The sequence below is a fragment of the Lagopus leucura genome, unplaced genomic scaffold, assembly GCF_019238085.1.
Source record: "Lagopus leucura isolate 7727_CA_CO unplaced genomic scaffold, USGS_WTPT01 Super-Scaffold_100019, whole genome shotgun sequence".
NCBI classification, from domain to species: domain Eukaryota; kingdom Metazoa; phylum Chordata; class Aves; order Galliformes; family Phasianidae; genus Lagopus; species Lagopus leucura.
The window spans coordinates 13,167,180-13,187,662 of NW_024962273.1; the positions used below are offsets into that span (position 1 = coordinate 13,167,180).

At 42.4% G+C, this 20,483-nt stretch overlaps 1 protein-coding gene across 2 annotated transcripts; it reads right to left on the reverse strand.

The window, feature by feature from the left end:
- Window positions 1-941: 941 nt before the first annotated feature.
- Window positions 942-18,283, reverse strand: ERCC3 (ERCC excision repair 3, TFIIH core complex helicase subunit). 2 transcript variants are annotated; one of them, XM_042877809.1, is made up of 15 exons: window positions 18,224-18,283; window positions 17,894-18,099; window positions 17,047-17,283; window positions 16,642-16,691; window positions 15,772-15,907; window positions 15,401-15,565; window positions 14,142-14,346; window positions 13,146-13,460; window positions 11,429-11,613; window positions 9,530-9,732; window positions 7,058-7,154; window positions 6,781-6,898; window positions 4,713-4,831; window positions 2,168-2,320; window positions 942-1,789 (listed from the first exon to the last, which is right to left on the reverse strand). In XM_042877809.1, exons 1-15 carry the CDS (start codon window positions 18,240-18,242, stop codon window positions 1,655-1,657), a joined length of 2,343 nt encoding a protein of 780 aa, XP_042733743.1. In that variant the 5' UTR covers window positions 18,243-18,283; the 3' UTR covers window positions 942-1,654. The 2 variants fall into 2 exon arrangements, with proteins under 2 accessions (XP_042733743.1, XP_042733744.1); XM_042877810.1 differs by lacking the exons at window positions 942-1,789; window positions 2,168-2,320 and adding an exon at window positions 2,327-4,262.
- Window positions 18,284-20,483: the final 2,200 nt, after the last annotated feature.

Sequence of the window (20,483 nt, forward strand, 5' to 3'; positions counted from 1 at the left end):
CCAAATGTAGCAGTTCTTCTCCTTTTCTCCTCCTCCACAGTTTATGATGAAAGGAGAAGAATTCCAAAGTTATTCATAAAGTGTGGTACAGAAAATTACACAGAGGGCTACTGGCCTTCTCATCTGTCCCACTGCCAGACTCTTTCCATTAACTGTTGCTACGAGAGCCTGTCTGAATTATTAGAAGGAAATAATGCTTCAAAACTGAGAAATGGAAATCAGTGCTAGAACACTGTCCATTAGTCTTTTGCCTTTAAGATGCTCAGGTACTGTTGTGACTAGTCCCAACTTAAGAGGCAAAAAACCTAGAACAAGAAAGAGAAGAACCAGGCATTACGTGGTATATCAGAGGACAGAACAAAAGCCTTAACAGAATCAGACTAGTTTCATTTTCAAAATTATTTCTGATACAGAAACTGAAAACAAGTGCTGTGTGCTCTGAGCTCAGCCTACTGTATTCAAGAAATATTTTTCATCCGTGGATTCATACTAAAAAGAATCAATTTGTTTCTGAAACACATCTGTCACATAACTTGGATAGCTTTACCATACGTACTCCTTCCAGTAGAGCAATTTTTTTTTTTCCTTTCTTTTTTCCTTTCTTTTTTTACAGTAATCCATTTTGAAACAACAGCTCAAGATCCATGCTATTTGATAGGTTGTTCCTAGAACTCTATAAACTCTCAGCAAGGTAAAGAAGAAAAAAAATCCACAATACGAGTAGTATAACTAATTGTTGCAGTATTAAATTGAAGGGTTTTTGTTTGCTTATTTTTAAAAGTGGTCTTTACCTCTTCACAGGTCTTCTACTAAGTTACTTTATTGACTTCATTACGAATAAAGCCGCAGGAATCTCTCCTTCATGCCTTTGCCTCCTAGCCACCCTCTGGCAAGACAAAACACTCTTTGATCCAACAGTAACTTCTATGGTGACACCGCAGTGTTTAGCAGTTATGGTTTTATTATGTAACTAATAAACAGTACATAAATAACAAGGGAAGTAGCTTTTATTTCAGAAACTTCTCAACAGTAGCAACAAAAATAAAGGAAATGGAGCACAGAGTTTATTTGTGCTTACCAATGCTCTCCTCTAGTTTACTTTGAAGACAGAGCCCTTCTTTCTCTTAGAACTTCCAAATATTTCAACCAATTTGTTAGGATTTTAGAACAATTTAAGTCATGATTACCAACTGGGTCCTAGCTTAAAAACATTACGTAAAGTGCTCCTATCAGGACTCCATTTATAACTTTCATTTAAGCAATTTAAACATCAATGTTTTGCTAAGTAGACAGTAACCAGATAAATAATATTTCTAATACCAGTACAAACGTCATATACAAAACCTTTTCAGAATTCACCTGAAAAAGTGTCTTCAGCTGATAAAAATAAAATCTGTTCATCACACTGAAAACCAGACAGGTATAACAGGATCCAGCCACTGGATAATATACATCTCCATGATGAGATTTAGTTCCTTATCTTCTTTCACATTTAATCACGAGAACATAAATGCTGCTAAGCAAAAACGTGGTTACACAGACGCACACAAAGATGCCTTTTAGAGGACCTGCCAGAAGTCTCAAATCCATATTTTTAGTTATGGAAAGAGGTACACGGATGCACAGTTCTTATAGCATGCACACACGAAGGCCGTCACTTCCGGAAGCGCTTAAACAGCGGGTGGATGTGCTTATTTGAAGATGCCTTACTCCGAGATGAGTGATATTCCATATAAACTGCATCATCTGCTCCTGACATAGAGCTCATTGTGCCTGCACGGCGTGACATCTGTAAGTACGGAGAGAAAAAACACATGCTTGCAGTGGGTGATTAGACAGATCAGCTCTCATCCACAGACCTTCAGACCAAAATGCCTTCAAAGTCAGTTTTTATTTTCCTTAAAGGAGAATTTCTACTAAGAAAGTAACTGCCTACCACTCACTCTACATAAGTGGCCTCTTAGTTTCTGTCCTTTGGGCATGGGCAAATTAGTGAATTAATTAGCCAAGTGCTAATGCAGCTTAGAAAAAAAACAAAACACTAATGCATCAGTGCATTACATGCAATTTCAATGCAGCACAATGCTGGCATCACATTCAGAATTAAAATGGAACAGTCCTGTTCTACTGCATTTGTGGTCATCCTTTTCAAAGTATTGTTCATTACCTGAACTGACTTTGAACCATATTCTCCAGCAACTACCTCCTCCTCAGCATCTAGGTCAGATGCTTGTAGGACTTTCTGAAGAAGTTGCTGCTGTTCTTCTTTGGACGAAAATGAAAGCTCTTCTTCTTCCATGCCTGCAAGCTTTGTTATTACCTAAGAAACAGAGCACAATACAAGGTGGGGGTTTTTGAACTGTTACCAGTTATGGTGCGTGTGCAAGTTATCCCCCACCTCACAATCTCCTGTAATGTTCAGGCTGGAAATGCATTAGCTCTAGACAAGAGAACGTATACCAAATTCCATGCCAGCTTGACCAGGAACCTTATTGGAAGGCTGACTTTATGCTGTACCTTCAGGTTTTGTCCAGTTTAAGAAGTAGTGCTTTATATTGCATGAATATACTTTACACTAAAGGACTTTGTATTTCAGAACAATAATCAGTTAGCTTTCCTGACACCAAGAATTTTAACATTCACATTTAGGAACACTCACAATAAGCTGAGAGACTGCACAACAACCTGCAACAAAGTGTCAGCAGTGTCACTGCTGTCAGTGGCAATTTCTAAGTTGAAAAATGCATTTCTCTGAAAAATGTGTATTTCTAAGAATCTATGCAGGGAAGCAACCTGTCCTATTATACAAACAAATGAACTCTACGATTCCTCTTGTTTACAAAGTGCACGTGCTACGATCATGTCAAAAACAAAATGGAACCACAGGAAGAACCGCATTAGCATGTTTACAGTTGTTGCAAAACAGTGCTAGCATATTTCATAAAATAGAAATAATTTCCACTGCATCACAATATTTTTAAGATGTTGAACAGATGCCAAGTTTAAACTAATTAGATTATTTGATACATTAAGTTCTTCTGCTGTTAATTTAAAAGCAATTTATCCTGCATTCAACCTCAAAAAAAAAAAATATACAGTATGGTAACTAACCTTCAGTTAGCTAACCAAACTACTCCTAAATAATTTAGACCCCAAGCAGCAAATAGTGATGGCAAGGCTGTATAAAAGAAGCAAAGACGAAAGGTGTGATTCAGCAAACAGTTAGAATAATTCCCTTTCTGCTGGAAGGCAGAGAAATGAGCTACTGACAGATGAAAAGAAGAAAGTCCTAGAAAAAAAAAAATGCATACTGTTACCCTTCTAAGAGAGTACCAAATTTTTAGTAATGTTAGGTATCAGGAATAAAAATTCCAAAAGAAAAGACACCAGCACTGAAATAATTGCCTAAAGATGAAATAGTCATGAAGGCAAACATCAGCTGGGAATGACATACACAGTTGATTCTGGCTTGTAATGAAGAAACATTAGATGGTTTCTTCAAGTTTCTTCCAACCCTACTGTTGCTCAACGCCAGCTATGTCTAAAGCTTAAAGTTCAGCAAACAGAAGAAAACAGGTATTTTAACATTTTGCTACTAATCTTCAAATAAAGAACATTCCAGTACTGGTCAGCTAAAATTCTGCTCCAGAAATTCAGCTGCCATTTGCACTTTTGTTCCCATGAAGTCCGAACTCCTAGGACAACATCTTCCTCTATTTTAACCCCTTACTGAGCTCTATAATCCAAGATTTATATTCAAATAAAAGCAAATAAAAAAGGGATTTCTTTAATCTTCTTGGCTATAGCCACAGAGACTCATCTGTTGTAATTACCTGCAGGTGACTGACTTACAATTTTGTGAAGATACACTCACTACAAAGCAAAGCTTTTACATTTAAAGCCTATGGCACGTCTGTTTTGATGGAAAGACCTCCTCTTTAACAGAGCCAATGATAACAAAGCAGTTTAATTCAGAGTACCTGCAGTTCATACAGGTTTTACCCACACAGATGTCCCAAAATGCACGTGTGTCTCTAATGATCTTCAACAGCTGGGTTCAAGCGCAGTCCAGCTGAGGCTGCTTGCTTTCACCCTGTGCAATCTGAGGTGTGACTGCTGTGCACGGCCATCTGGAACATCAGTTGTCTTCCACGTCACTGTCACCACTGCTGAAATGCACCACCTCACTGTGCTCACATCCACTGTTTAGTCTCCATAAGTGTTCAGCAAGCCTCAATGAAGTCCATGGGTGCCATTTTTTCCTGCATGGAAATTTTCCTGCTTCCCATATGCAGCAGCTTTGCTTCATATGCACTTCCATGGCAGGCACTATTTTGTCAGAGGGCCCCTCTGCTGCCATCTGTCGCACAACAACACGTAACGGAGTATTGGTGGGAACATTCAGCCTGTGCTGCCATTCCACCAATATCTACCTCTGATTCTATGGACCAACATAATACAATAGGAAGCATTACTTTCAGATCTGCCCTTATTGAATACTTACCTTCCTAAAGTCTATATTAAAATACTTGTATCTACCCTCACAGTAACACAGTTAACAGAATAATGCAGGAAATTTTTTTGCCCGCAAGCAAAACCTTCGTTAATACACTTCCCAACAGTAATTCTCAAGTATCTGACCTAGCCACAAAATGAAAGAATTAAAGTTATATTCACAGGCCATAGTTTAACAATAAGAATGGATTAATTACCTTGAAGCTATAGCCTTGATCTACGAGAAACCGTTGTCGCTTGGTTGAATATGCCATTTCCTGAGTGTCTTGGGATACAAGAGAATAAAAAAAGGCATTGTATTCCTCTGCAACCATGCCTAGGAGACAAAGCCACCAAGCGATTAGTTCCATTTGGATTACTACAACCAAGAAGAAAAGAGGACTAAATTGTAAAAATAGTGTTCCAATAAGAATTCTCTCCACAAAATCAATTTGTAAGGTTTATTTAAAATACAAGCTACATCCTGAGCTTACATAAACTGAGTGACAAAGCACACCACGCCGAAATCCCTACTATCATTCATAATAACTTGAGCATAAGTTTAAATGGAAAAGGAAATTCAGACTAACCCACTTATGCTGGTACCCTGACAACTTGCTGCTTAACCATGCAAAACAAAGTAAAAGAAAAAATTACTTACATAATAGTTTGCAAACAAGCAGTAAGAAGAACAAAGATTGTAATAGATGTCAAAAAAACTAAACAGAAACTGCAATGGAAATTCATCAATGTAAGCCAAAGTTAGCAATCTGTTTGCATTAAAAGGAGGATAAAAGGATAAACCAGTCTGTGCATTTTTTAAACAAACGAAAAACAAACAAAAAACCCACCAACCAACAGAACTGAAGCACTGCAATTTTATTCTCCACCTGACAGTTACCAATAATTTCCTCTGAAGTATGACCACTTCCTAGGGAATACTCATTCTATCTAAACTAAGTGCCAACAGGCTGTGACACAAACAATTTTCAAGCTTCTTACTACCTTAACGAGAGAATTCTTGAAGTAGAACCATTTCACCTTGAGCTACATCCTAATTCATCTCAAGAAGATATAAATGGGATTACAGCAGATTAAACATCTCCTATTTATCAGTTAATAGAACAGACTTATGTGAGTGTCTTTCAGGAAACATTCAGTTAATCAAGTCAACCAGCAAATTCTGCCTAAGAGCAATTCTCCTTACTTCAAGGCCAATAGAAACGTCAGAAGACAAAGTGACAGAAGCATCCCAATAGCACTTACACACATTCTTCAAACTGAAACACAGATAAATTTCAAACCAATGAAGCAATTCCTACATCCCTGACCCCTCAGTAAGTTTTAATCCTACTCACATACATACCCAGCAGAGAAAAAAAATGCCAGTACAATTGGACAGTTTTTTTTCCTAGGTGATCTCCACACTGAGTCCAGAACATACCACAAAAAGCAAAGCTCACCATCACTGAAGCTACAGTGACACTGCAACTCCACCGATATCCCAGGCCAGAGCAACAAATAGCTTTTCAGTCTACAGTTTATTTAAACTCTAGAAATACACTGGAGGATGAGGGGAGGAACAGCACAAACCTGATGAACTATTCAATCTGATGATATAAACGTGATTTTGACAGTCTTTGGGTAGGAAGTGAATGCTACAGCACTCTATTTACACTTTGCTATGGATGGACAGGATTCCTGCTCCTGTTAGTGATACAGCTTTCTACAACCTCCACTTTAATAAACATTCAGCAACTACTCAACTTTAATAAAACAAGCATTAGAGGAGAGAAATACCTCATAGAAACAATGCTAGATTTATTGTAACATAGTATATACAAATTCACAAGTTTGGAGGAAAAAAAACCATCACTGGGTATTCTGGCTCCTGGAACACTGAATGCTTCTAGTAATACTATGCAGATTTGACATAGCTGAGCGTAAGTTCTTAAAACAGAAAGGGGAAACAATGCTATTTTGGCATAGTAAACCATCATAACAGGAAGGCAAGGAAAATGCAAGAAAGCATTCAAGAAAATTCATTTCTGAATAAAAAGAATGGAGAAAAGAAAGAAGAGATTCTGCAAACGACAAACAGAACAGCATCCACATTATTACAAAAAAAAAAAAAACCCCAACACTTCTCTCACACAGGATCTTAAACTACCTTCTTATTCATGATACTGCCATTTATTCAGTCTACGTTCCAGTATTCTAAACAGTTGAGTAGTTACCTGAACGCCGTACCGCGTTCCAACGAGCAGAGCCCAAGCACTACCTCACCTTTTTTGGCTCTCAGTACTCGCCCCAGCCTTTGAGCCTCCTGTCTTCGAGATCCACCGTGGGATGAAATCTGAATCAGAACATTGGCTTCAGGCAGATCAAAGGATGTGTCACCCACCTACAACAAAGAAGCAGCATCTGATTGCCACAGTAACAACTCTGTACAAAGTGCACCTTTATCAGTCGCAATAATGTCAAATGCCCAATGTGCATGTACAACTTGTTCCTATATAAGGAGCACTCTGAAGACGAGTACAACAACATACTACATCCTCACCTTTGAAATGAAAATAGTGTTGATTTTTGGATTGTGCTTGAAGTTTTGTAGAATTTGCATTCTTTCTCCTTGTGCAGTGGGACCATATATGTATGGTCTGAAAAAAAAACAAACAGAACATATGCAAATTAAACCAATTCAAAATTTCTCATTTATTAACAGGCACCAAGATATCATAGCAGGGAGCTCGTTACACAGTGATTTGAACATATTAATAGCACCAAAGAAAAAAGCAGCACGAGCTACATGACTCTGGATGACAGACTCAGGACAGAGTAAAAACTGGCTTAAGAAATTTGAGTTCTGAGGCCTCCAAAGTTAAAGGCAAAAATAATTTCTGTCACATGCATGTTCTGTTCCCTGCTGGTACCAAGGGAATGAAATGGGGTAGAAGAGGAGCTGGTGCAGCAGCAGCTACCACACAGTGCCAATTCCCCTCCACTGGGAGCCCACCTGCCCCACACACTTGAACCAGGCAGTGGAACCAACCTGCTGAGCCAGCACAGCCAGGCACAGCCTAGGCTACTGCTGCAGCACCCACTGGGCTTCTCCCTCCTACACAGACCCATCATTCCTGTCACAACCAAACTAGCAGCCCCTGTTTATGCCTAAAGCCAACTCTGAGCATGCCCATGACAAACTACAATTTGAGAACTTCCTGTTTAAAATGTTCTGTTTCACCTAGCACTGCAACCCCTCTTTCTCTCAGCTATTACAGCTGTATGAACTGGAGATCCATCCACATCACGTGGGAAGGAGAATTGAGTCAAGAATGTGAAAAACAAGCACCTGATGTTCACACAGTTCTCCTGCCTGCTTGTACTTCGACAGCATCTTCCATACTTATAAACCATGAGGGCTACTTTGCAAGCACCCCTTCTAGGCATGTGCCTTTGTTAAAGGCTCTTGTTCTGCGGTGCGCTGCACACTGCTAGCAACATTCCAGAGGCATCATTACAGCTAATCTCTGTCCAGACAGATTAAAAAAAAAAAAAAAGATGAAAGAGACCACGGGTGTTGGAATTCATCCAGAACTACTAGCTCTGCTATTTGATGCACAGCAAGCCAAAACAACATGGCCATTAAACTATAGTGAAAAGTGATCATTAATTTTAGAAAGTGCAAAAACATTTGTTTGCAGTTTTGCTGAGTACTGTCAAAATTCCTAGACATTAAATCACACAGTCAAAATGCCCCGCAGCTTCCAGTCATCAACACATTATTTGAGCTTGACACAGAAAGCATGAGGCCAGCTTCCAATGCTTATTTTCCCCAAGGAATTGCTGTATGCCTGATCCTTGCAAACATCCTCCCTGGTCATCACTTCCCAAGCCATTCAAACACATTGAAGTCAACCCCTCAGCAAACTGTACTTGAGATAATTTTATCGACACATAGGATTGCTGATCTTGAAAGATCCCAAGCACACATTTGAAAACATTCCCCTGTCAGAGAGACAGGAGAGAAGCTACCGTCCATTACACAAATAGTTCTGGAAAGATTTTTTAAGGCTCCCCAATTTTGCCAAGTGGCTTTCAACAGTAATTTTAAAAAAATGGAGAAATACAAAGTTATTCATAGAAAACTTGGATGAAGACTCCTCTGAGCCAAGTGCTAAACAGAGACCCTTCTCAAACAGTTCTACAACGGAATTAATTTTCAATGCCCATAAAATCCATCACAGAATCACACAGAATCACAGAATCACCCGGGTTGGAAGGGACCCCAAGGATCATGTAGTTCCAACCCCCCTGCCTAGCAGGGCCACCAAACATACACATTCAGATCAGGTTGCCCAGGACCCCGTCCAACCTGGCCTTAAACACGTCCAAGGACGGGGCATCCACAACCTCCCTGGGCAGCCCGTTCCAGGGCCTAACCACTCTCCTAGTAAAGAACTTCCCCCTAACATCCAACCTAAATCTTCCCTCCTTCAACTTAAAACCATTTCCCCTAGTCCTGCTGTTATCAGCCCTTTTGAAGAGTTTACTCCCCTCCTGGGTGTAGGTTCCCTTCAGGTATTGATAGGCTGCAATGAGGTCACCCCGCAGCCTTCTCTTCTCCAGGCTGAACAAGCCCAACTCCCTCAGCCTGTCCTCATAGGGGAGGTGCTCCAGCCCCCTGATCATCTTAGTCGCCCTCCTCTGGACCCTTTCCAAAATCTCAATGTCTTTCTTGTACTGAGGGCTCCACACCTGGACACAGTATTCCAGATGGGGCCTCACAAGAGCCGAGTAAAGAGGGACAATCACCTCCCTGTCCCTGCTGGCCACCCCTCTCCTGATGGAGCCCAGGATCCCATTTGCCTTTCGAGCTCCATCCAAAGAGTAGTTTCCTGAACTCCTCCTACATGAGAATTGTAGTTGAAGTATTACAACAAATGTCTGGAGGTTACTGAGATCTGTAAGATCACAAGTTAATATTCCAAGAAGGAGGAAAGCAACAGCATCATCATTAGTTGTGAACACTTACTTCCCAAGTCTGATTGCGTACTCCTTCAGTGCAAACACGTTGTCAGCAAAAACAATGATTTTATCATTCCGCCGCTCATGAAACTTAATCAGGAACTGGCAAGCTCTGAACTTATTTGGGTTCATGGTGTACAGCAGTATCCGTTTCTTTGTTTTGATTGCTACGTATTCTCTATAAAATTCAGGTGACATTGGGCACCAAACCTAGAATTCGAGAATACACACTGAGTAAATGCCAGTTATCTATTTAACTCCAGGAAGAATTTAAACAATATTAGGGGAAAATGCATTATACCTTCCTATGCAGCAGAGGCCACAAATCCTAACGTGATTTATTGATTTATTTCTGTATTAAAATGAAGTATTGACTGGTCTAGCCTCTAGAACCACTAACTCTTTTTACCTCACTAATATCATCATCTTCTGAAACGCTGGGGCAGCGAGATCCACGACAAACAGGCAGTGGGATTGCAACAGGACACAGAAGTCCTTTGTTTAAAATCTGATAGTTTCACTGAATGCTACTATGTTTTACAGAAGTAGAATTAAAGGAATTAACCGTGCAATATTTCTGTCACTGCAGTCAAGGCCTTTGCCCTAAAAATTCATTTTCATCCATGTTCTGAAAACCTAGATACACTTACTCATTACAGAACACATTTACCAATCCTTTCCTCGTATATAATCAGCTGTAAGACATCTCCAGCCTGCATCTTTCAAAACAGAATTTATTAGAAGTTTCCAATGGCTTTATCTGCACAGTATCATGCATTGTGCTTGAGCTGACATATATATCACAGCACTGCACAGATTCAGTCACTGTGATAATTTTTCTTCACAGTAGAGATTGAAAATATAAGAAATTATGAACTTTATGCAAATGCAATGACACTACAGCGTGTCATGACAGCATGCATAATTTCATCTAAATTACATACGTTTGTTCTGTATGTGGCCTCTTCTGACATATTCATCACACAGTACAAATTTAACAAATAAGATTTAAAAAGGCCTCTCATAATTACTCCTCAGTTAAAAAGATGCTCAGCAAAAAATCTATTCACACTGGTGACAATCTGTATGAGTCTATATAATGACCCAATCTGCTCTGAGCTCTTAAAAATTATCACAGACAACGGATTAGGCCAGACCTTCAGTCTGTCCCAGAAAGGCTATTCCCAACATTCTAGCATGCCTGGGTGAAATGTTCCCATGTTCCCACTTACGTGACATTAGATTTTCATCTCATCCATTTGCTGGAAAGAAGAGCTCACACATGATTACATTGGAATCAAGCATTGTAATCACACATGATTATATTGGAAAGAAATAGCAAGATCTAGTGCCACGTCTTCTGTTTTCATCCTGAGGCCTTAAGGCTTAAAATAAGCAGGCATCGTCTTCATTTTTAAGCTTCCTGCTATCCTTCTTTGTTTTAATAGTTACAAGAATTTTTTTCAAGAAAGACTACAGACTACCAGCTGAAGTCTCTCAGAAGCAGCTTCAAGTATACCATCTGACCAATGCTGTCATACAGAACTGAGCTTAAAACACAAAATGAAATCAATGCAAATGCCAGCTGCATCAGAGTAAGTCTACAACATTGCAGCTGCTGGTTGTTTTTTCCCTGCAAATGCTAAATTAGAGAGAACTCATTAAGCACCACAACCCCCCAAAAAGAGAAACAATGCTGAAGACAGCTACAGGATTGCAGCATGTTCATACTGCCTACTGACAGCCCTTCTTGAGCTACTAAGTGAAAAGCCAACAGGGTACTTCCTGCTCACACAGTTCAATACTGACAGTTCTTCTCCCCCCCCCCCCCCCAAAAAAAAAAAAAGCTAAAAGAGCTATAAGCATGCTAAATATACACCAGTAGTACTGAAAAGCAGAACATCACCTCGGCACACTGGACTTTAGCAATGTAGCCACTGTTCTGCAGCTCCATCCAGTTGGCCTCATAAAGCTTTGGTCCAATCAGGAAGTTCAGATCAACAATTTTATCATCTTCTCTGACCAGGGTAGCAGTCAGTCCCAGTTTACAATGAGCTTGTACAATAGTGAGCACACGTCTGAACATTTTTGCTAAGAAACACAAGACACACTTTCTGTTTACTTTCCCGCATGGATTTAGAATACAAGTACTGCAATGTCACATATTAAGAAAATAAACTCCCAAACACAAAGCAAGCATGGTCTTAGGAATTGTCATCCCATTTTACATACACTTCTAACAGTATTCTGTGGCTCAGCAAAACTTCACATTGATTTCAGCCTTTGTTTGCACCTCAGTGTACTCTAAAAAACCCTTCCAACCTTTTACATTTGTATTACTTCCTGTACCCCAAAAAGAAAAGTAATAGAGAGAGGTTATGTGACTTATCTTAGCCATGTAGCATTTCATAAAAAGACAGATAACACGAGTACTCTTGGCTGACTTGGTTACGATCAGGACCAACATAAGGCAGAATTATTTATCTTTAGTACAGTTTCAAATCCTGTGATTGCAGTCTGCAGGCATAGAAGAAATTATACCTTAATGTTTATGACACGAAGAAACGTGAAAGAAGCGTGCCAGCAACGTGCTGCTTTGTTAATCAAAGCCCATCCCAGAAATCCATCATTTCAGTACAGACCAAATCACACTCAAATCTAAACAACAGCAATATAGAACAGCTGACAGAACCTGGGTGGTACACTTCACCAGGATAACTCCACAGATGCTTTAATACCACTTTACTGCTTTCCAATAGTCTTCAAATACAACAGCTATTTCTGGACAGTTACTACTGCAGTTACTCAAATTTTATGGACTAGAAATAGACAATAACACCCAAGCCCACAGTGCAATTGCATCTCAAAACCAAAGATGGCAGATTAACTCTGTCCCGTTCCCAAAGAGAGCGCTACCATCTGCAAACAAATCTCTCCACTGCAAAATTACACACACTTAATTTGTGTGCCCTCTCAAGCACTTTATCAACCCACACAAAAGGAGAAGGCCACTCGTATTTTCTACTGCCACTGTAGAGAACAACAGAACTTCAAAAAGGTTTCAAAAAAAAAAAAAAAACCAAACAAACAAGAAAAATCAAAGGTCAGTTAAACTCCACAACGCTGGGCCAGGGGAGTGGGGAAAGATGGCAGTTTACTTGTTTGTCTCAAAACCCTATGCCTTGGGTTTACCAACTGGATTAAACATGAGCAAGCCAACAGCCTGTATAATCAATGAATATAAAGATGTTATAACTACAAAATAAACAAGAGAGTTTGGCTAAGCAGGTTATAATAACAAAAAGAGAACAGATAGAATGCTTACCTACATCCTGGGCTTTCTTGCAAAACTCCAGAGGGATCTCCAGAAGAGATCCTTCCCCACTGGCTGTCAGCTCTTAAATGGCTCTAGGAGAGGTGCAGCCAGGCTCCACCCCTTCCAGCAGCACAGCTGAATTGCCTTCACCTGTGCTCCTGTGGCTGGCTCATGGCTCACCTCAGGTGATCAATCAGAGGTTCAGGCCGTGGTTCAGCAGTTCCCATACACAACCCCACAAGCTTTTACAGAGAGAAGCAAGGTTACCAGTACATACAGCATAAGAGCCTGCACACCGTTTCCTTACCAGGGATAGTATGTACTTCATCGAGTATCATAAGGCCCCATTCTCGACTTTTAAGCCACTCCATCACTCTTTCTGCTTCCCAGGATCTCTTAGTTGTGTGTCCCAACATGGAATACGTGCTGATGGCAATAGAGCAATCAATGGGTTTATCTTTGGCATCAGAGGTGAAGCGACAGATCTGACTGTCATCGATGGTGGACCACATCTTGAACTGCGCTTTCCACTGTTCCACAGACACTGCAGAATTACCCAGGACCAGGCACCTCTTGCGCACGGTACACGCAGCTGTCACTCCAACTAGAGACTTGCCAGCACCTGTGGAAGGAGTGATATTCACTATTTATCTCACAGATATCATTGGAATAGATGGAAAAAGAGCAAAGGACAATAGGAGATGTGCGAGAGGACATGAAATCACATAAGTGCAGTCTTCGCTGCTTCTTTACTAGAGTAGTCTTAAGGAAATTGATTGTCTACTTCTATAAAGACAGCTGGATTGCCTTCTACAAGCTGCTTTCTGAAGAAAATTACTGCCAACATTTCTTTTGCCAGTGAGAAGCAATCATACTGTTTTCTTCATTTCAAATACAGGATAAATTCCAGGAGGCTACAGAAAGCTTCTACTAGAGGCCATCTCCCCCATACTTGCCCTGCAAGCTATGTACACTACACCACATAGCAAGTCCTTATGTGTTTCCGTTCCTCTTTCACATCTCCTCCAACATCCCTTTATGCACTCTTTCAGGCCCTCCTGCTACCTCCTGCACTGCCATAAGCAGTCTCCCATTCTCTCCCTCTTTAATTGCTTTCTGGGAGTTGTCTCAACCTTCTTGCTTGCACCCCAAGCTCCTCCACATACCCAGACCAGTCCCTATTACAGTCTGAAGTCTAAACAGCTGACAGATCTGAAAGTTACTTTATTGCAGGCAAATAAAGAACAAAATCCCTAAAGAAGAAAACCCTTAAAAAAAATAAAAAATCAACGCAGTAATTTACCACATGGCAAGACAATAACACCAGATCTGGCTCGCCCATTTCCAAACATCTTCCTCAGGCTTTTCTCTTGATAGGGTCTGAGGACAGCTGTAGGTTTCAGATCTATATTAATATCAGGATTCACAGAATCATTTCTGAAATCATATTCTGCCAGCAATGGGTAGTCCAGCTGGATACAACGCTTCTGGAGTTCTTCAATCATCTCCTGAGGAGGAGACAAAGATTCAGGTGCTAAATCCTCCACATCTCAATTATTATTACACGATTTAACAATTACTGATTATGCAGTAATAGGTCAAAGTCACATTTAACATTTATGCTCACTAAGTCTGCAAGAGCTGAAGTTCATTTCAATAACTTTGTTACTGAAGAACCCCCCTGTATTGAGGTTTGTATTGAGAACCCTCCTGCTCCAACATTTGAAATAACAGCCCCTACTAGGGAGAGCTATTTTGACACATGGAAGTGTAAGACACATTAATCTGAAATGCATTCTTTATCTGGCAGTGACTGAACTACGCTCTGAAGCCCTGCAACAAAAAGCTCAATAGCAGACACAAAAGGTCTTGTGTACTACATGGAAAGACCTACTGAAGCTGCACACCTGTTATAGGAAAAAGCTTCATACCCTGACAACGCAGTTATTCCATCACCATGACAGGTTGATTCAATCACCAAAAACTGTTTCCAGTTCTCAATTACTTCTCTGGTTATTAAAAAGTTCTCTTTTTATTACTTCTGTTTTCCCCAGAAAAGCCTCGCTAGAATCACCAAGACCAGGCAGCAACAAGACAAGCTTTACAAAAGCTCTCTGAAGGCCAAATCAGGACTGCACTCTAACCTCCAGCTTCTCAAGCTAGGAAAACAGAGCCACCAAGAGTTTCTTCTGTAAATAACAATTGTGAGGAAAAAAAGTTCTGAAACTAACAGATTTACTCTCCACTGAACTCTCACGAGTCCTGCACAAAGCAGAATCAAGGTGAGCACAAACAGATCTCCCTTTAGCTTCTGAAACCTCTCTAGCTTGTGAGCCACTACACTCTGTGGGCAGAGAAGGAACATTCTGCAGTCTGCACGCTGTGTACTGGGAAGGAATATCCCAAGATTTTGGAAGGCAAAAGGAAAGAAACATCACTGACTTCCAGTGACCTACATTAAACAAGGAACCTATACTAGACTTTAAGTTATCTCTCATGCTTATTTGAGTCCAGGGCACATCCCCTAAAGCTGCAAATGCTAAGAGAGTAAAGCTTTCATGCCTGCTTGACTTCAAAAGATACTGTCTGTGTTTCTTCCTCCTCCTCCTCATCTTTGTCCATCTGCTCATAAAACTCATATAAGTCAGCTGGGACATCCGGCTTGTTTTGAATATCTGCTTCTTGTGATGTCGAGGGACCAAAGCTGCTCTCACTGGACTTGGAAATCTGAAAAAGACAGAAAGGAACTTCCACCAAAAGGTTCACTAGAGATGCTCCCCCCCAGCACTCATTGGAATGGGGCTAATTAACAAGGCAGAGCATGGCTGACAAAACTGAAAACTGCTGACATGACTGACGTACAGTAACGACTCCAAGCTACACAACAGCTTACCTGATGTAAATTCCATCATTTTAAAGCATGCCATACGTACCGCTGATTTACTTGTGAACGTCTCTGTAATGAGCTCTGTTTCTTCACCTTCAGCATTTCTCAGGCGACAGTCTTTAATAACGTGGTCTTGCAGGAGTTGCTGAATGACATCAGGATGGGTGCTTTCCACAAAATACCTGAAAGAACAAAAAACCCACATCTCTATGAACTAATTAAGACAAGAATTTACAGTAAAAAGTGGTGAGTGCTCAGATGTATAACAGGCCCAGATACACTCGCATGTATCCCACTTTGGGGGCGGTAATTTAAAAATAAACAAATTAGAACCACCAAAAATTTTAAGAGGTGCCTCACATCAAAAGCATTGCAGATTTTCACATTATCAATCTTCCCTCCTCCAGTTTAAAACCTTTCCCCCTTGTCCAACCACCATCTACCCATGTAAAAAGTTGATTTCTCTTCTGTTTATGATCTCCCTTTAAATACTGGAAGGTTGTGATGAGCTCTGCCTGCAGCCTTCTCTTCTCCTGACTAAAAAAGCCCAGCTCCTTCAGACCGTCTTCAGAGGAGAGGTGCTCCAGCACGGTGGACATCTTTGTGGCCCTCCTCTGGACCCTCTTCAAAAGCCTGACATCATCCCTGTGTTGGAGGCCCCAGACCTGGACATTTTACTTCAGATGGGGCCTCACAAGGACAATCACCCCCTCACCCTGCTGGTCACCCCTGCTCCGTGCACCTCTTCCTCTTGCAGCCCTGGATATCACCAGCCTTCCAGGCAGCAAACACACACTGCTGGCTCATGTTAGGTTTTCCATCTGCCAGGACCCCTACATTCTCCTCAGCAGGGCTACTCTCAAGCAGATTTTGTAAGATCACTTCTTTAACACCATCTATGGCAAACACAGCCTACCTGTTGCGTTTCAGCACCAGCTTCACCTTCCCATAGCTGACAGTACACAGCTGCAAACAGACAACAGCAGTCATTAGGAAAAGCCAAAAGAATGATTCTAGGTTTGGGTGCAATTCAGTTTCTTGTAAGAACACGCTGCATCTTCGTTTATTTGCAGTGCTGTTTTGCTTATGGAACAACCTCGAAGAAAAACTTTCAGAATGCACCAATTTTTATGGAGCTATATGCAACAGAAAAAGGGAAAAAGTAAGATGAAGTCTCTGCTCTCTTGTAACAGTATGATAGAATAGAGTAAGACGGTAAAAACACTGAGTAAAAAAAAGATGTATATAAAAATATAGCAGTAATGCAGATACAGCAGATAAGGACATCAGAGGGCTTTGCAATACAAAAACACAGACCTACCTTGATGAACTGAATGATTCCCTCTGGCACACCGGTTTTGCTCAGTTTCTGCAGGTACTCTGTGATATCACTGGTCTGCAGGCCGACGCTGACAGCGGCATACAGGGAGTAAGCAGTCAGTTTGTACTCGTGGATGTGGGTCGGTCTGCACACAGGTTCAGCAATGGCAACCAAAAAATCCTGTGCATATTTGTAAACAGGAGAAAAGGCTTCCAGGAAAATATGGCCATCAGGAGCCTACAGAAACACAAGGAAACACAGAAGGTGTGCCAGTGTTAGCTGAAGAAAATCAGGATTTTCCTACAACGCAGCCATTGCGATATGGACTCCTCTATTTAGGTGGTAATTTACCGCTGGGTTTCATCCAGCGCTGAAACTTAAGGCATCTGCCTTAACAATGAGATAACAAAGAGAAGAGAAACGGTAATCTTATTGAAAAAGGGCCAACCTAACAAGAAAGCCCAAACAGGCAGCGAGACTTGGGGTGTGCATCCAGTACGTGGCACTGGCCTGCTCATGCCGACGGAGCACCTCGATGACAGCAGACGACACAAGCAGACCAGAGGTGCCGGCAGAGCCACAGGAAGACACAAGTTGTCTTCTAAAAGGGACCAGACGTGGGTTCGTCTGCGTTCCTTCTACGGCAACAAAGCTCAACGCGTCCGGGCTGACACAGCCCGGGTCAGCACCCCGTGTTACGGCCAGCCGCCTCGCCTCACTTCGCACACGCCGACAAAGGCACAGGCGCCCTTTTCGTCCTACGCAAATCACGGTGAAGCCCAGCCCGCCCCACGGCCGTTCCCCCGCAAGCGGCCGCCCCGCCGCCGGAGCGCCGCGCCGCACGTACCACCCAGAGCGGCCGCGAGGCGTTGTCGGCCTTCAGCGGCATCTGCAGCCGGTAGTCCTTGGCGCCGTACTCGTCCAGCTTGGCGCCGCTGTCCTCCACCTGCTTCCCCGCCGCCGAGGGCACGGCCTCCTGCGAGTCCTTCCCGGGAGCGTCATCCTCCTCCTCCTCCTCGTCCTCGTAGTGCCGCTTCTTGGACTTCTTCTTGTCTGCGGCACACCGCGGCGTTAGAGCCGCGCACCTCCCGCCAACCCCCGCCCCGCGGCGGGCACGGCCCCGGCGCCCCTTCTCTTCTCTTCCCTTCCCTTCCCTTCCCTGCCGTGCCCCGCTCACCCCGCTCCTTCCTGCCCATGGCCGCCGCGCCGCTCCCGGCTGAACGGCGGCGACCGGAGGACGTTGCGTCACTTCCGCCGCGCGGCGCGACGGCGCGATGGGAAGGAGCGGCGAGAAGGGCGGCGAGGGGCGGGGCGGAGGGCGGCCTGGGTACAAAAGACAGAAGTGCCGACACCGTTGTCCCTACAGCGTGTTTTAATATATTTCTAAGTACAATTCGTGTCTGATTTCGGAAATACAAATACATTTTGAATGGTTAAAAACAAAAAATTAAAAAAATATTTTGAACATCAGCCAGCTGAAAATATATTTATCTAGTAAATTATCTCTCAAAGCTTTTATATATTTAATTATTCTAACTAAACATAGTACCCTTAAAAAACAAGTTCATAAAAATGTAGAAATGAAACTGTGGAATAAGATCACGGGGATATATATACACACATTCAATGCATACACAATTACAGGGTTCGGGGCTTACGTTCAAATTCAGCAGCCGTGGCACAGGGAAACCCGACGGCAGCGCTCCGAGGCGCCCAGCCGGGGAACTGCACGGCCCTCCTTTAAGATCCCGCTTTCACACACAAGGCTCCACGGAAAGCTGCACCAGCAATGCCGTTACTGACAGCGACGTGTCCGGAGTCAAAGCAAACCCCCCCCACCCAGCAGTAGTACATTGCACACACACGTGGATCGCACGCACCCATCCACAATTGGTCAGAGTAGTAAATCAGTGTACAAATTAAATAGTTCCAAAAATGTGCAAAAAAGTCAACGTTGATAGAAAAAAACACCTTTGTGTACATACATTACAAACTGTGCCCAGCATTCAACTGAGAGTAAAAACATTTACAGTGAGAAACTGATAGATTAAATAGAGAATTTAATGGCTACGTAAAAATGTACAAGAGAAATTTACAAAGTTTTATTCATAGCTTCATGAAAACAAAGTCTACGTTCCGACTGATCTACGTCTCCTCCATGTATTTACAGTGATTCTCCATCGTATGACTGCGGGAGGGCTGAGATGACAGAGGCGAGGCTGTAATGGACCGTGGGACTGGAGGGCTGATACCAACTGTAAGCTGGTAGCATGAGAAACCAACACTGGGAACTGACAGCCTACCGCCTGCTCAGCAGCCAAAACATAACCCTCGTTTTTAAACCCACGTGGGATAACCTTTCAGGAAAAGGATGGGCTGCGATTGGAGTAAGAGAAACCTCTGAAGTGTTTCCTGGGAGTATCCACTTTGGAGTGAAGTGTCCTCGTATCTTCCGACAGGGGCCCTGACCTCCACTCCTCATCACTGGACTCAGAGCAAGGACTGAACCATGAGATACAATTTTCATGTATATTAATCCAGTTCCTCTCCCTTTAAGGTAAGTTCACAAAAACCTAAGGTCTAGCCAAAGCGAGACCGCTAGCACTGCTCCTTTGGAACATGAGAAATGTGACCTCCTCCATTCTGCCTGACCCCAGAGTACATGCATGTACCTCTGACAGACCCACGCACTGCCACCCCTGGGCAGCAGGGCCCTGCACAGCCCTGCCCTGGAGCTGCAGCCCTGCACAGCACGGCTCCTCACTGCAGCTGCAGGACGAGGCACGGGCCGGGCGCACAAGCTGCAGGTTGGCTCAAAGCCTCCTTGGGAGCTTTCAGTGGCCACCATGCAGCAGTGTTAAGTCACGCCAATTAGGAAGGCCAAGTGGGGAAAATAAAAAGAGAAAGGAGTTGCTTTGTTCCTGAACAAGAGTATTGATTTAGAAGCCAGCTTGGTGGCAGTTCTGCCCCCGCACCCATGTGGCTGTGGGTGACATCTGGATCTCATGTAAGGCTGCTTCCCAGCAGCTCAGAGATGCTGTGGCACACAGCAGTGCAGGTCACAGCCCCTTCTTTATGATGTTCCAAAGCTCAGGCCTGGCTGCAGAGGCACCAGGTTTAGCCACCCCTCTCATCCATTTCTTTCAGAATAACAACAATATGATTAATTTAAAAAGAGTTTAAAAAGAAAAAAGGAAAAAAAAAAACACCACACCAAACCCTTGATTTTAACGGTGCATGAATTTTGCACACCAAAGCAGCATCTAACACCAATCTTTTAAATATGGGAAGTGTCTGTCACTGTGTACCAGTACCTGGTGGATATATGTGTGCCCACAAGTAGCAGTACTAACCCATGGACTGTCACTTGTGACTCTGTCTATGGGAATAGAAAAGCTTTGGTAATCCTATATGGTTGTACACTACAGACTTGTCAT